Source organism: Myotis yumanensis, unplaced genomic scaffold (genome assembly GCF_028538775.1).
Source record: "Myotis yumanensis isolate MYYU_CA2020_CCGP unplaced genomic scaffold, mMyoYum1.0.hap1 SCAF_14, whole genome shotgun sequence".
NCBI lineage: Eukaryota > Metazoa > Chordata > Mammalia > Chiroptera > Vespertilionidae > Myotis > Myotis yumanensis.
This window is the reverse complement of record NW_027223765.1, coordinates 9,895,540-9,912,100: the sequence shown is the minus strand read 5'-3', so window position 1 is coordinate 9,912,100 and position 16,561 is coordinate 9,895,540. Positions and strand designations below refer to the sequence as shown.

General features: G+C 51.1%; 1 protein-coding gene across 5 annotated transcripts; it reads right to left on the bottom strand.

The window, feature by feature from the left end:
• Positions 1-486: 486 nt before the first annotated feature.
• Positions 487-3,662, bottom strand: CCRL2 (C-C motif chemokine receptor like 2). 5 transcript variants are annotated; one of them, XM_070391077.1, is made up of 4 exons: positions 3,566-3,662; positions 3,070-3,190; positions 2,076-2,153; positions 487-1,571 (listed from the first exon to the last, which is right to left on the bottom strand). In XM_070391077.1, exons 2-4 carry the CDS (start codon positions 3,113-3,115, stop codon positions 529-531), a joined length of 1,167 nt encoding a protein of 388 aa, XP_070247178.1. In that variant the 5' UTR covers positions 3,116-3,190; positions 3,566-3,662; the 3' UTR covers positions 487-528. The 5 variants fall into 5 exon arrangements, with proteins under 5 accessions (XP_070247178.1, XP_070247181.1, XP_070247179.1 ...); XM_070391080.1 differs by lacking the exon at positions 2,076-2,153; XM_070391078.1 differs by lacking the exon at positions 3,566-3,662 and having other exon boundaries at positions 3,070-3,208.
• Between the last annotated feature and the right edge of the window lie 12,899 nt (positions 3,663-16,561).

Genomic DNA, 16,561 nt, shown 5'->3' with positions numbered 1-16,561 from the left:
ACAGGCTCTGGAGCAAATGACACCGAGGTTTGTGTCCCAGCCTGGCCACTCTGTAGCTCTGTGATCTTAGAGGTATTTCTGAACCTCCATTTCCTCCTCAGAGAAATGAGACTAATTCCACCCACACTGTGGCTGGGAAGTGAGGTATGAAGGGGCTCGCGTTTATAAAGAGCCTAGCCCAGCACCTGAGACAAATCCAATGCTCACTTCCTCGCTTTCTCAACTGTATGGATTTCATAGACACACGTGTAAAACAATGAGGAAGCTCTCTGGTGTCTCTTCCTCTCAGGGCACTAATCCCATCTCGAGGGCCCCACCCTCATAACCTCATCTAACCCTAATGATCTCCCAACGCCCCTATGCCCAAATAACAGGGTTAGGGCTTCAACATATAAATTGGGGTGGTGGTGGCGGGGCGGGGGGGGGGGGGGGGGGAGCACACAGTTCATCCATAGCCAAAACATATACAAAACCAGGCATCCAGGAAACAAAAGCGATGTTTATTTGTCCAGCTTGATGGAAGCCGGCTTACAGTTGAGTGGAGTGGTCATGCTCTTCCCATGGCATATCTTGTGCAGGGTCCTCGGTGGGCGGAAGTGGACAGCAGCGAGAGCAGAGACACCTCCGACACGCCTTGTCGAGGAGCGCGTAGAGGAGCAGGTTCACGCAGCAGTGGGTGCTGGCGATGATGGCCGTCACCTGGACGCTCCTGTCCAGGTGGTAGCGGCTTCCGCAGTCCCGCAGCGAGAAGGAGTCCTTGAACGTAGACAGGAACAGCGCCACATTGTAGGGTCCCCACATCAGAAGGAAAACAACCATGATGGCGAAAACCAGCTGGGAAAGGGCAGACTTCCTGAGTGTTTTCCCCAGTCGCACAAGGCAAACGATAAAAACCAGCAGTGGGACCAGAAGGCCCGCCACGTTCACCTTCAAGGCCAGAAAGGGCTGCCAGGCCGTCCCCTGGCCCGGCAGGAAGTGAGGCCTGCTGCAGGGGCACCTGTCCCCCTGGCTGTCCCTCTGAGCCACGCACAGCAGGACCTCGGGCAGCGCCAGCAGAGCGGCCACCAGCCAGGCCAGGCCACTGGCGAGGATGCCACAGGCCCGCCTCCTGGCCGCTGGGGACAAGCTTCTCCCGTGGAAACACACCAGGTAGTTCTGCAGGGTCAGGAGGGCGTTGAACAACGCCTCGCTGTGCAGGCCCACGGAGGACAGTGCCACCAGAACGGTACACGTGGGATGGCCCAGGGTCCCCCCGTGGGAGGCAGCGTAGGCCCGGAACGGCAAGGTGAGCGAGAAACACAGATTAGACAAGGCCAAGTTTAGGAGGTAGATGTGTTCCACCTGTCGGAGTCTTCGGCATTTGACCAGGATAAACACCACCAAGATGATGTCCAGGAGGCCCAGCAGGGACACGGCGGTGTAGAGCTGAGGCAGCAGCTGGGCCGAGAGGACGGTGGGGTCGTACGGGGGGCATGGCTCGGCGTCGTCCTTTGTGAGAGTCTCATTGTCAGACAGAGGGTCGATGATGACGTCATAATCCTCGTCGGTGTAATTAGCCATCGCCCGCTGCCCTGCACAGAGAAAGGAGAGATGATGTTATTGCAGCCAGCTGCACGGCCCTGGAGGAAACAGCTGACAGGTGAGGGCCCACGCAGCCTGCCGGGAGCCAGAGGACGCCTGCGGCTCAGAGAGTGAAAACAGACATTTCTTGACCCCCGTCCCTCCTTCCCGCCTGGGCTGCTGCACCCGATGCTGACACCCCGGGCGAACTCAGGTAAGTGGGACACGGCTTCTAAGAACTTCATTCATTCTCTGGGTAGGCACAGGAGCCCGCCTGAAGGCAATATGTAGGAAAGAGAGAGGAGCTCTCACGCGAGAACCCAGAGCCAGGGTGGCGGGATCGGCGTGGGTCCTCGTTCCTCCCTGTCTGGGAAGCTGGCTCACCCCCGGGCAGCTTCCTGTGACAGGCTGGGAGCTCCGAGTTCTGCTCTCGAAGGACAGCAGCAAATGTCTGCAAAAGCGAAAGCATCCTCCGCCCCACATGGCCTCGCTGGTGAAATACACAGATGACTTACCCTCAGCCGGCCAAGCCGCTGGGACGGGCCTGGGACGGGAGACAAGGGCTTCCTTCCAGCCCAGCAGGCGGTCCTGACCTTTAGGGGTGAGAGAAGCCACTGTGTGTCCCTGATAGCTCTGCCCCCCAGTCCCGGGGCTCCGGGATTAAGTGAAAGCCCCGTGGAAGCTCCCCCTGACCCCCCAGGCTGTGTCGCAGCCTCCGGGGGAAACCAGGAAGTTGTCAAGTCCTCCACCTCCCCCTGGACCCGCCTCTGATTTCCCGGGCCTCCTGGCTGCCCCAGATAAGGGAACTGGGTTTGGCTGCTGGTCGGCGATACGGAGGGAGGGCTAGGAAGGCCCGTCTGACATGTGTCACTGAGCAGGGACCAGCTGCAGCCAAGTGTCACGGTGGCGCCTGCAGACCCAGGGCCCCGATGGCCACCTGCAGCGGCTCCTTAGCACCTGCAGAGCCCACACCTGGAATCCACCCGGGGCTCCCAGAACTTGTAGTGAGAACCCCAGGGACCGTGCTGGGTGTTTCTGGTCACTTTTGGCTGAGGGATGGGGTCTCAAGAGAGGATTTCCCCGGTAGTAGCAGCCACAGGGATATATCCCTTGGGAAGGGGGTGCAGACATGGGGTGTCAGTGCAGGAAGCATGGGGTTGCCACGAACACTGACAGCCCCACTCATGGGAACCGAGGGGTCAGGCGAGCTGTTAGGAGCTGACCCTGTTCCTGGAGGGAGAAGCCAGCGCAGGAACATTCCACGGTGAGGACACGGAGGCAGAGAATGTGAGGGTGACAAGTTCAACCCCAGACAAGGCAGGGACGATGCAGGGTTTGAGGCCAGAGAGAGGAAGCTGAGACAAGAGCCCAAATTTGGAGCGGTGGGCGAAGGTGGTGGGCGGTTGGGGCGGAGGGAGGACGGGGAGGGTTGGGAAGAAAACTGAACTGGGAAGAGGAACTTGACAGAACTGAGCATTCTGTCTGAACTCCCAGCTCCAGTCTTTGCACCTGTGACCGGCCTCCGGGGGACCCTTCCTGTGGATTGGTTTAGCATGTATGTCGCTGGTCAGATGGCATCCTGTTAACGCCACAGAGGGGTCCGGGGTAGCATTCGATCCAGAACGTGGGCCTGTTAAAATAGAAATAAGGAAAGCATTTAAAGAAAGGAAAAACAAACACAAGAAGGACCCAGACAAACATGTGACCCAGCATTAAATTTAACTCAAAGGGTGACGCTAGGTGCTCCTCCCTGAGCAAGGGTTGGTGCTGGTGGGAACCGGGGCTGTGACCGTTTCCCAGCCAGTCCCCCCGCCCCGTCCGCCATGGGCTCCTGTGAGTGAGGGTCACTGTGCCCTGGGAAGCTCTGTCCAGTGATAGTGGCTGCAGCCCTGGGATCAGCAGAGGTCACCCTTCCTTCAGGGGCTCCACCTCCTGTGGCCGGGCTATTTGGAGGCACACCAGCCCCCCACCAGCCCCGACCTGCCCCCCCCCACCTCCCCAGAACCTGGAGTGAGTAGGTGATGGAGGTTCTTGATACTCTATTGCCGATGCCCACTGGTCGATCGCAGGCCCGGGGATGAGAATCAAGTCCAACGCTGAGACTTGAAAAACCCTGTGAATACACACCCTGCACGTGATGTGGTTAAGTGGAGGGAAATTGCAGGCAGGCACCTCCAGTGAGTCACAAGATTATGTGAAATTGGAAGTTTCCCAAGAAAAACCACTGTTGTGTATATTCAGGATCCCCACTACTTCCTGGAATTAGCATGGCCTTCGCTTTCAGTATTATTTTGTTTTGGCTCCATTCCTAGCATTCTGCTTATCCACTGGTCTGTTTCCTAACGTCCCTGGAAGCCCCGGTTAAACCAACCCTCTGCTCCCCTCCATTCTTTCTTTGAGTATGTGTTTCTAAGACTAGCTGGTTAACACCATTTAGCCACGAAGACAAGATCCATCACCAGCTTACCGTCTCCTGTCTCAACTGGCTTCCAGAGACTTTTCTAGGGAAAAAAGAGAAAAATACCTACTGAGTAAAAACTCCCTTATCCAGAAGGGTTTTTAAGGCTTTTCATATTCTAAGACCAAGTGCTGACTTAGAGCAATACGACAAACCCACAAGAATGGAATAGACCCTTGTCTACATTGAGTGGGTTCTGCTAATAATATTTTGCTCTCCTTTTTAAGGATCTTGATTCCTTATAAAATTTTTAATCAAATCATGATTTAATCAAACCAGTCAGGGTTTAATTGTGGTTTGTGAAGCTTACCCACTGTCTCTCCTGGTGATCCATTTCCTTGGATATTTGCAGTCTCCATGTGAGTTCAAATTTATTGGGGATTATTTTATCTGCATCAACTTTGTGTGGCCTGAAGGGGGAGCACTCCCTTCTGGGGGCAGTTTTGCATTTGTTTGAGCCGGAAGCACTAGGGGCATGAATGGCCTGAGATGAGTTTTCTTGGTCTGCTTTTGTGGTCTCCTGTGTTGAGGGTGTTGTAGAACGGAACCTCACATTTGCATGAGGCACAGATTTTGGATTCCCAGAGGAGATTCTTCCCTCTACTGCTTAGAGCGGCGGTTGTCAACCTGTAGGTCGCGACCCCTTTGGCGGTCGAACGACCCTTTCACAGGGGTCGCCTAAGACCATCCTGAATATCAGATATTTACATTAAGATTCATAACAGTAGCAACATTACAGTTATGAAGTAGCAACGAAAATAATTTTATGGTTGGGTCACAACATGAGGAACTGTATTTAAAGGGCCAGAAGGTTGAGAACCACTGATCTAGAGGGATACGGTCAAGTACATAACTGATTATAACCCAGGGAGTCACGTGATAGGCTGGGAAGCACATGGGAGCTATGGGGCAGTCAGCAGGGGCACCTGCCCAGCCCAGAGGGCCCAGGGGAGGCGTCCCAGGATAGCTGTCATCTCAGCTGAAAGCCCGAGTGGGCGTTAGCCAGGCGAGGAGTGCATAGGCCTCTTCTCCTCCCTTTTCCTCCCAATGTCTTCTTTTTTCAGATCCTTGAGGGACCATTTACTTGTATCTCAGAGATGGGACAAGGGAAGTGAAAGTAAGAGAACGCAGGGTGGAGGTATTTTATTAGTCATTGGCGCCTGTGACTGAGTATTGGTGGAAGAGAACGTTGGAGCCAAGAACTTGACTATTTGAGTCCGCACTCCCAGGAATGCGGAGCTCTCAGCAAGGGCGTTGCAGGCAGAGGTCTTGTTGATCTCAAGGGCTCCCAGGAGACAACCTGGAAGGGACCCAACTGAGGCGGGACCCAGCAGAGGGAGAAGCTGACCGCAAAGGAGTTCCAACGGAGGCCTCAGCCGATCCCGTGAGAGGGGGCACAGCCTGGCAGGCAGGTCCCAGCAGCTGAGGGTGGTTCCCGAGGAGGCGTGCAGCTGCCCCAGCCCCAGCAGCTGGGAGAGTGAGTGCATTGAGCCTGAAGAGGGCATCAGGGCAGAACCCACAGTGCCTACTGCACATGCTGAGGGCTCTGGGTTCCCTGCACATTTTAGTTTCCCTAAGATCAGAAACAGAAACTGAAGTGTACGAAGCTACTATGTCATAAGACCGTGAGCCCACGCTGTGGTCGTGTAGGAGGAGTCACGTGCCCGTTGTCCACTTACCCCTCTTGGCTCACTGTGGTCATCAGGGCTCGCAGAGTGGCAGGGGAACTGAAACGTTCCTGCCCCTGCGCCACCCTCCAGTTCTCCTCTTTCTCCTTCCTTATTTCGTGGGCCACACTCTAGCCTTTGGAGCAAGCATGTCAAACTCAAAGGCTAACACAGGCCAAATAAACAAGGTTTAAGTTTACGTGGGCCACAAAAAAACAAAAGCTTCAATTTTCATAGAAACGTAGGTTTATTTCGATAGACACATGCTGAATGCAGAGGGCTGAAATAAATGAGCAATCATTAACCTAAAATAATAGAGCATTTTAATAAAAACTAATATTTTTTCTTGAACATTAACTTATCAGACACTGAATAACTGCACAAATTAATAAGCGTAACACAAATAAACCTATTTTTCTTGTTCTGCAAAAGTGAAGTATTTCCTGTTGCACACACCAAACAAGTCAGTCCAAGACTAATGACGTGGCAATTGGCTGCTAAAATATTTGCTGCTAGTATTAGTGGAGAGAAATGGTGCACCTGCACGGAAGGCATGTAAGGGAAGTGAATGCAACACGATTATAGTAATCAGTCATTAGTGAACGTTGTAGTTATTAATAATTATGTGTAACAGGATATTTTAAAAATTAAGTTGTGAAATTTTAATTAAAATGTTTCTTACATAACATTATATTGGCTGGGCCGCAAAAATATTCATTGTGGGCTGCATGTGGCCCGCGAGCTGTGAGTTTGACATGCTTGCTTTGGAGGGTCGGGAAGATTGAACAGTCCCTGGTTCAATATTAACCATACTGTGAAGAGATAAGAAATCTTTTCTTATGAACAGAGGTAAAAGGTAATCAACCAAGTAGCATCCTCACTTTGAAAATATTCCCTTTAACAACATTAAATCATGACAGATTTTAACTGTAAAGGCCGGGGTTGGGCCCTCGTCCTCAGCCTGGGTACTCTGGATCCTCCTGGGGTCAAGGCCCAGGGGGACTGAAGCTGTGCTCCCTCCCTGCCCAGTGCTCCCCCAGGAAGGGTCCCTGAGGCCCCCTGGAGCCTTTCCTATAGACTCCAAGGACGTGGTTTGAGCCGGCTGCTATCTGTGCACTGGAGTCTGAGGTACCCACCTCTTTCCCATCACAAATACTCAGCCATATCCTCTGGAAAGGATCCTTGGAAAGGGTCCCTCCTTCTCCCAGCAAACCAGGGCCTTCGAACCACAAAGGCCGGTCCTGTCCCCTCCGGAGAGCCCAGAACTTGGGGACAAAGTTGTGCTTTTCTAGGGGCAAAGGGGAAATATGGTTCTCTGTCCCTTTGCTGTGAGTCAGTGCAGGAGGAGACCAGGCAGGCGCTGGTAGGTTATCTTGCTGTTTGGATTACATCACAGACCCCGTGGATGTTTTTTCCGCTCTTATCTTGCTTGGTGTCTCCGGGACACCGTTGACACTTCCTGTTCCTCCCAGAGCTCTGGCCTCAGCAGGGCTCTGCCTGTCCCACACACCTTCTTCTTCTTCTCCTCGGGGGCTCCTTCTTGTCTGCACTCCTCAGGGTTCTGTGCTGAGCCATGTGTCCACTGCTGGGGCCCCCCGATGTGCCTCTCCACCCATGTGCTCTGCTGGGTCCAAGGCCAGCACATCCAGCTTCTCCCGACACTGCCAGCTGCAGGAATTTCTAACTCAACTGTCCTGAACACTGAACCCCTCATCTCATATCCGGGGCCCCAGCCTTGACCTCCCTCCCTGCCTAAATCCAAGTCCTAATGAGTCATTCCCCTGGTAGCTTTCTTTCTTTTTAAAAATACTATAGTGTATGTATTTTTTATTGATTTCAGAGAGGAAAGGAGAGAGAGAGAGAGAGAAATGTCAATATTGAGAGTCTTATTGATCAACTGCCTCCTGCAAGCCCCACACTGGGGATGGAGCCCGCAACCCAGGCATGTGCCTGACCAGGAATCAAACTATGACCTCCTGGTCCATACGTTGACACGCAACCACTGAGCCATGCCAGCTGGGCTCCCCTGGAAGCTTTCAAATGTATTAGCTACTCACCACTCAGAGTAGTGATGGCAGAGGCCTCCATTGTGTCCCCAGAGGAGCACTGCCAAAACTCTGCCTGGGGTCTCTGCCTCCCTCTTCTCTTGCCTCCTCCTGTACATTCTCCACATGCTGGGGTCAATCAGATGGCCAAGGTACACATTCCCTCCCCAACCCCTCTCCACGCCCCTTGGGCCCACACTCCTTAGCACAATGAGCAAGGCCATCCTCAGTTGCCCTCTACTCACCAGCTTCCTGTCTCATTTGTTTCTACTCCCTTCTCACTCTCTCACGAAACTACTCGCCATTCCCCGAAGTTGCCTCCTCCTCTGCCGGCTTGTTTCTGTTAGGGTCCCCGAAGAAGGTACACATGAGGCTGACAGTGATAAATAATTAAAATTTATTAGGTTATCTGGAAACCAGATGGGCTGAGCAACCAGGGATGGGGAATCAGAGATTTTAACAGATTCTGGGAAATGTTTTCTGTGTGGAATTCTCTGGGCGGGTCCAGATTCTGAGCAAGTCCTGAAGGGAAAGTTAATGGTCTTTGCAAATACAATGTGGTCTAAGCGAAAGGGAATGTCGCTTGCGAAATGATCTAAATGTCAGTTTCCCAGGGGGAGGGGGTACTGATTCGATTTTTGTTTTATGGAATAGGGACGAAGGTCCTTTCTTCTATAGGTATTTCCTGCTGAGAGGGGATGTCGAGATAATAAGGGGATGGACTTTGATTGTAGTCGACTGGAACACTGTATAGATGCCTGCTGGCTGGAGTGAGGGGTTGCAGCAGCATGATTTCCCCGAGAGACTGGTTGGTGAAGGCTTGAAGGTGGTCCTGAAGGAAAGAAGAATACAGGGGTCAAAAACAAGGATGAGGAATAGCAATGTTAATGGTCCTATGAAGGAAGGTAGATACCAATTTATATTTTTTAGCCAGTAGTCCCATGAATTTGCAAAATATGATAGAGCCCTGGTTAAGCCCCTTCTGCCAGTCCTGACACCTGCCAAGATACTGAGGGTTATGAGGAGATGGATTATCTGGAGACAGGTAAAGACTAGTTATTGGGGGGTAGGGAGGCTCCGTCTACATTGGGTGAGAGAGAGACTAGAGTACAGGTTCCTGTCCAGTTGATCATCCCTGTTTTGAGTAGAACTCTGTCTCCTGCTAAGAAGGGATGTAGAAAAAAGAAAACCCTAGCACATGCCTAGATCATTCATTCTAGTCAGTATTGGATTAGGATGCCGGGTGGAGTTCTATGTGACACCCAAGGCTGAGGAAACCTGTTGAGTGACTTGGGAGGTAAAAACTGGTCCTGAGGCAGCCGTGGCTGAGGGCACAGTCACGGAGGAGATAAGGCATTTACGGTCTAAGGTAATGGCTCAGCTGTGCAGAGTCAGAGTGAAACCAAGGTAGGCGACTGTGGTTCGGGACAACTGAGCTTTATGAGGGGATGTGTGGTGGCCCCAGTCGGACACAGAGGTAGAATGAGAAAAGAGTGGATGAAGGGGGTGTCTATTAAGATGCTGTGTAGAGGTGAAGTGGCTAATGGCTGTGAGACGAATCCCTCAAACCCCATAATAGAGACTTAGGAGGGGATAAGGGTCCCAGCAAACTTGGGGAGGGCAGAGTAAGTGGCCCCAGTGTCAGTTAAAAAGGCGATCGGCTTACCTGCCCCCACAATCATTCCCCGAGGCTCTGTCCTGCTGATGTAAGTCTGTGGGGCCTTGTCGGGGCCTGGGCAGCTCCAGTCCCAGGAGGTCTGGGAGCTGCACACTGGGTCCAGAGGGTGGCCTTGCTGTAGTGGCTGAGGTCTGACCTGGAGGGGCCAGACGACAATCTGATTACCAGTGGCCTCCCCTTCTGCACCTTGGGCAGGGCCCAGGTGAGGGTCTCAGGTTTGGGCAGGACCTGGCCCAGTGTCCTTCCTTGTTGCACTTGAAGCACAGGCCCGGAGGAGGCTTAGCCCCTGGCTTACGCTTGTTGGAGGACCGGCACGTTGTTTGGGGTCTGTGAGAGCGGTGGCTAGGAGCTGAAAGGCCTCCTTCTGGGCCTCAGCCTTGGCCTGATCTCGCCTTTGTTTTTTGGATTTGGGTCTTCTGGTCTCTATTATTAAAGACCTCAAAGGCCAGGTTAACAAGGTCTTTTTGAGGGGTGTGTGGACCTGTGTCTGTTGTTCGAAGTTTGCGGTGTATGTTGGGGGCTGATTGGGCTATAACATGGGTGTTCAGAAGAAGGGGTCCCTCTGGGAAGGTGGGGTCCAGGGGGGTAAATTTCTGTTAGGCCTCTGTGAGGAGGGGGGAAGAGAGCTGGGTTTTTGTCAGGGCCCTGAGTGATTTCATTAAGTTTGTCATAGTTGACTGCCTTATGGGCAGCCTTTTGAGTCTGGCAATGAGACAGGTGATTATATGGCTGCAGAGCCGGTGCCCTGGAGAATTAACCTGATAGTCCCATCTCGGGTCAGTTCGGGGGACTGCGTCAGTTCCAACCGGGTTGGCTGCCACGTCCTGTCTATGGAGGGAATGGTCCTGAGCTGCTAGCCACATGTGCTCCTTCTTCTCTGGGGTGAGAGAGGAGGACAGGATGACATAGATGTCGTGTCAGGTCAGGGCATAGGACTGGGTCAGGTACTCAAATTCCTTAATAAAAACGGTCGGGTTGGTGGAAAAAGAACCTAATCCTTTCCCAATCTGGGAAAGGTCAGACATAGAGAATGGGATGTGTACCCGGACTATGCCCTTGGTTCCTGCTCTCTCTCTCTCTCTCAGGGGTAGAACGGGCATGGGAATAGAAGTGGCTATTGAGGAAGGCAGTCTTTGGTGGCCTGAGAGCGAGGTTTAGGCGGGGAAAGACTGTATTGGGACTCAAGTTCTCAGGATTTGGGCTCTCAGGGGCCTGGGGAGAAGGTGGTTGCTGGTTAGGAGGGTCTGGGTTTTAGGACTCTACTGCAGGTGAGGGAGAGGGCGCATGCGGGGGTGGAGGTCGGTGGTCTGCTGGGTCAAAAGTAGATTCAGAATCTGAAGTGTTAGGGGGTGATGTTTTGTGGGAAGGAGAAGGATCTGATGGGAAGAACAGGACTGACAGAGGGTCGAGACCAAAGTGGTAGAGTGAGGTGATGGGTGGATGATGATAGAGTGCCCAGGGACAGTTGTGTCTCCTGTGGTCATGCCAAGAATCCAGAACATTCCATGAGTCTGGAGGAAGCTGCAGCAATCTTGCCTGGGATCCCAAACAGCCCACCACAGGCCTGTGTCCTCCTGGATGAGGCTGGGACAGGGTTTCTCAACCACAGCACTACTGACATGTGGGACTGGACACGTTTTTCTTGTGGGGGATTGTCCTGTGCGTTGAGGGTATTGAGCAGCATCCCTGGCCTCTTCCCCAAGTTGTGACAACCTAAATGTCTCTAGACGTGGCCAGATGGCTCCCGGAGGAAAATCGTCCTCTGGTTGAGATCCACTACCCCAGAAGAATCAACTGTGGGCATGGGAGAAAAGGGAAAATATATCAGCAAGGGCATGCCCAACAGAAAACGAATTCTATGCATCTTGAAACTGACTGAGCAATCCCGGGGTTGTGCTGAACAGGTGGGCACAGACAAAATGGGTCCGGGTTCTAAGCAGATGTGGCCCCGAATGAGGAAGAGTGTGTTTGGTTATAACATGGCCTCATTTGTGCTGCTGAGTCGGGGCCTGATATAAACATAAGACGCCAGAAGGCTGCCCCTTGGTCTCAGGCTCCAGCCGAGCCTTTGTCCCTGCCAGGAAGCCAGTCTGACCGCCCAGCACTGCCGCCCTCCTCGGCGTTGGGAGCGGGCCTCACCCCAGGCTCGTTGTGGTTGTCTGTTTACCTCTGGGCTCTGTCTTTAGACTCTTACATCATTCCTTGAACACAGGAACTGGGGCCTGTGGTAACCCTAGCACCAGCTCAGTAGCTTCTCAATAGGCATTGGGTGAATAAGGATGTATTTAAAATGCAACTCCCCTGAATTCATGACACTTTCCACTGCACTCTGTTATTTACTCTGTCCGGGTGTGTTGGATCATCTCTCCCAGGTGGTCATGAGTCTTCTCTCCAGGGCATTGCAAACCACTGTGGGACTCGGTCATGGACATGATTTCTGGGAGCAAGAAGTTGTCTGGATAACCTGGATTTCATGATAGGCAGGTGGCCTCTCTAATTTGTGTCACTGCAGTGGCCCTTGAATGATCATCAGAGGCTGATGGGAACTCTGTAACTGATCTGACTGATAGCCTCAGAACCCACTGATCAATGTTCACATCACAGTAATGGTGACAGTGCGCCCCCCCTGCCCCTGCCCAGGCGATGTGGAGCAATGGAAGGTCCTCACCCACAGAGGCGTCTTGCCAAGGAATCATTTCTGCAGCTGATTAACTGCAAGATCAAAGAAAATACAGAGTACAGAGATTGTTCTCTGTATCTATGAGTTTGTTTTTATCTTATTTGTTCGTTTGTTTTGTTTTTTGGATCCCACCTGTAAGTGAAATTATATGGTACTAGAGGCCCAGTGCATGAAATTCGTGCACAGATAGGGCCCCTAGGCCTGGCTGGCAATCAGGGCCGATCTGTGGGGCAACTGGTGGGATGATTGGGGCCCCCCACTGGCACCCGCCTTGGCTGGCCTGGGACCTGCGGGCAGCTCCTGCATTGAGCGTCTGCCCCCTGGTGGTCAGTGCACATCATAGTGACCGGCCGTTCCACCATTTGGTTGATTTGCATATTAGGCTTTTATTATATAGGATTTGTCTTTCTCTTTCCAACCTATTTCACTTAGCTCAATACCCTCTACATCCACCCATGTTGTCACAAGTGGTAAGACTTCATTCTTTTTTTATGGCTGAGTAATATTTCATTTCACATCTTCTTTATCCATTCAGAGGAGTTGGAGGGCTGGGTGAAAAAGGAAAAGGGATTAAGAAGTACAAATTGGCAATTACAAAATAGTCAAATACAACTTAGGGAATATAATCAATAATATTGTAATAACCATGTGTGGTCTCAGAGGGGTACTAGACTTAGAAGCGGGATCAATTCATACATTATTTAAATGTCTAACCCTCTATGCTGTATACCTGAAACTCATATAATATTTCATACCGACTGTAAGTGAAAAGTTAACTGCAGAATTATCATTGCCGTCTCCAGGTTGTCGCGGACTTTCAGAGTTTTGCAGCTTTGTAGGGATAATGTACTGGAGAGTTAAAGGAATGGTTCTGAGGGGGGGGGGGGAGGGGGGGGGGGACAGGGGGCAGTGCTGAGTTATTTCACCAACATAAGTGAAATCTATACTCACTTGTGAAACATCTCACACAGCAGCCCCCTTTTTGCATGAGAGACAGTCTCTCTGGCATTTGAAGCTGCAAGCTCAGCATGGGTGCCAGACATCCCACTTTTATTTACCTTTCACTTGGAATGGATGAGTCAAAGCATAATCTCAAACCAGCAATGACCGTGAAATACTCAGGGCCTCCTGTAGATACTTTATGCTGCCACTTAAGTCTAGATTCCTATGCTTTAAAAACCAGCTTGCTGAAGACAGTGCTAACATTCTGTTATGAAAATCTGGAGCTGCCGGTGCTTCCAGGGTTCAGAAAGTCCCACTTCAGGTGTCCATTTATGCTGGGGTTCATGTCCCAACATCAAGAAGGGTTCAGGAATCTGGAAAAGGCGCTGTGCGTAGATGACATAGGAATCCAGAGACTAATAAAGAGTCCGGAGACGAGATATAATTTTGAAAGGCATTGGGGGTCAGAGGACCTTCAGCTAAAGGAACTGAAGACTGTTCCTCCTTGTCTAGGACCCTTGCTTTTATGAACACAATTTGTCCTAAGGCAAGGTGGAGATAATACACTTCAAAGGGTAAGGTTTCAAAGGGTACAGAGTCCATTGTCAGAATGGGGGAATAGCCTACGGCTGTTCAGGTGTTCGGCCAGTAGGAGGCAATAACATGTAGATTAAGATGTCCTTTAAGTGTCTGGCAGCCACAATCAGTTTCCTATTCAGGTTTGGGGAAATGCCTTTAGCCATTCCCAGCAGGTGACTACATGTGTGACTCAACCCTGTTGAGTCCCCACATTTCATCAACCTTTTGATGAAACTCTTAAAATTATGACATGCTGGAATTGGTCTACGGCAGGAGCTGAACCCAGACTCTCCCTGGTCTTTGTATCTCCCACTTGCAGCCGTGGGGCAAGGGGTGTCTTCCTGGGACCACAGCCCTGGCTCCTGCATGATCAGCAGGACAGACTTTAGGCAGAGGTTGTCAAACTTGGCCATACTGAGAATCATCAGGAACTTCTAAAAGTCAAAAAACCACAGGCCGCATTGTACACCCTCCCAATCAGGACCCCTGGGGGTGGGAGTCAGCTGTCACTATTTGACTACCATGTGCAGGCTAGATGAAGCACGGCCCCCCTGAATCCCAGACCCACCTCCCCTGCTCCCACCCGTCCTACTCAGTGGCTCCCTGCTGGCTGCCCAAGCGCGATGGGGAAGCACCGCGACTGAAAACATACCTCTGTGCTGGCCCACCCAGATCTGCTACCGAAGCAGGTAGCAACCAAGCTTGGGTAAAAATTGCTGTTTAATATTTTAACCCTGCTGACTTGGCTTCTGTAATTATTTGCTTGCTAAAATAATAGAAAAGTTATTTTGATTTTCTGAACTTATATAAGTTATCCCATTTGATTGATTACTCCATTGGCCCTAACCGGTTTGGCTCAGTGGATAGAGCGTCAGCCTGTGGACTCAAGGGTCCCGGGTTCGATTCCGGTCGGGGGCATGTACCTTGATTACTCCATTGACTGTGGTTTGAATACCCCCATGGAGAGTGATCTTACTGGTCTTTTGAAACACATTCCTCTGCACCTGGAGACCAGGACAGCACACTTACTCTAAATGGCCTCAGTGGCTCCAGATAATGTGTTTCCGTTGACTCAGTGGTCCCAAGACCCGAAACTATAATTAATCTTTGTAACTAACTTGCTCAATCGAAGCTTCTGTAACAAACGGCTTTTTGCAAACCAGGTTCCTCATTCCAAACCTCGAGATGTAATCAATACCTTTGTGACATTTGCCTATATAAGTCGGATGTTTCGGCCAAGAGGGCCCCTACGAGATTTGGAGAGCAAATTGCCCCCTCGTAGTCCCGGCTTTGAAAGAAATGTGGCTCCTTAATTCGACTTCTTGAGGCGTCCTTGTGTGATTCGCAGGGTACAATACAACACTGCATCAGAATCTCTGGGGCTGGAGGTGGGCTCCGGTCTTCCTCTCTATAATGAGGGGGTTGGACTGGCTGATCTTCGCAACCTTTCTGGTTTCAAATTCTATGACACCGTAAGTGATCAAATCGAGGTGATATCAATAAGGGAGACAGGAGGGTGAGGATATAAAAGAAACCCACCTACAAACACTTGGTACCTGCAAGAGAAATGTGGGAGGGGCTGGTGGCATTACGGGCTATGAGAAAGCTTTGTCACAAGACATTTTGGGACCTTGTTGCAAGATCGTGAGTTCAGCGATCTGCAGAGATTGGCAGGGGCAGTTGGGGCTTTTATCTCACCGCAGGCATCAACCTGCGACCCCATCCACACTCCACTTGTTCTTCAGAAACAACAAGAGTGCCAGCAGGCAAGCTTTAAACCGCTGAAAGGAAAAAGGCTCCGTCTTCATTCTCTGTGGCCCAGGTGGTTGGGGGATGCCCTTGTTGATTGCCAAAGTGGCCACAAGGGGGCAGTATAGCATAGCTTTCTTAACGAAGGCCTTTCCATTGAATCACGTTGGAAGGACTTCTTTCTACACATATACTTAACAAACCTAGTTACCACCTTCAGAAAAAGAAGCAAAAACAAATTCCTGAAACATGACAGAATTGCAATGACACAGAACTTACAATCAAATTAAAGAGCAAGAATATGGAGCCAAACGTAAAGAAGAGTTGTAAAAATGCTTGAAGGAAAATTTGGCACAATTATGACCTATCTAATTTAACGTATTAACGTTTGGCGAGGTTTCGGAAAAAACACAAGCAAGATTTCTGCAGTGGATTTTATTGAAACGCAAAGGAGCTATGGAAATGCGTTTCGGTTTTGCCTTTTCTGTCCCTCCTGGCCAGGATGGTTAGGGAAGCTCTCGCATTGCCACTGTAAGCCGACAGGTTAGCCTAGTAGGGAGGGCAGTTAGATAGCCCACCTTGTGCTCCGCTTCCATCTCCACTTCTAGCCTCCGGGGTAGCTGGTGGCAAGTCGAATACCTCCATCAGAAAGGTTGCCCCTTGGAGGTTGATGTTCATGTTTGGTTGTCTGTTCTTCCCTCCGATAGAAAACAAATGACTTGTCAATGTAATCGTAGCAGTGAAAATGCCAATGCATTTCAACTTAGAGCTGCTTAAACTTGAGAACCCTTGGAATACAAGTGTAAACAGAATTCTAATTTATGAAATTGTACCTTATTCCTCCCTGCTAAGGACTTTATGCACGGCATGTACGCAGTGCCCTCCTCGGCAGGGGCCCCTGGGTGGAGGAGCATGGTCCCTTCCCCCAGGGGATGGTGAATGGAGTCAGAACTCCTGAGAAGAGTAGGCAGTGAAGGGTCCAGGCCAAGGAGAAATGAGGAAATGGGCGGAAGGAGCATCATGGGGGTGGGCCCTGGTAAGGCTGCAGACACCTCGGGCAGCTATTTCTTCATGTTCATTCTGGAGTCACTTATTCAGATGGAAAGGAGATAAGAAGTGATGTATCTCGGCCCTAAACGTTGACACCTTGCAACCTGCCCAAACAGCTGCCTTCATCGTCTGGGACAGGTCTCCCGTGTCCCT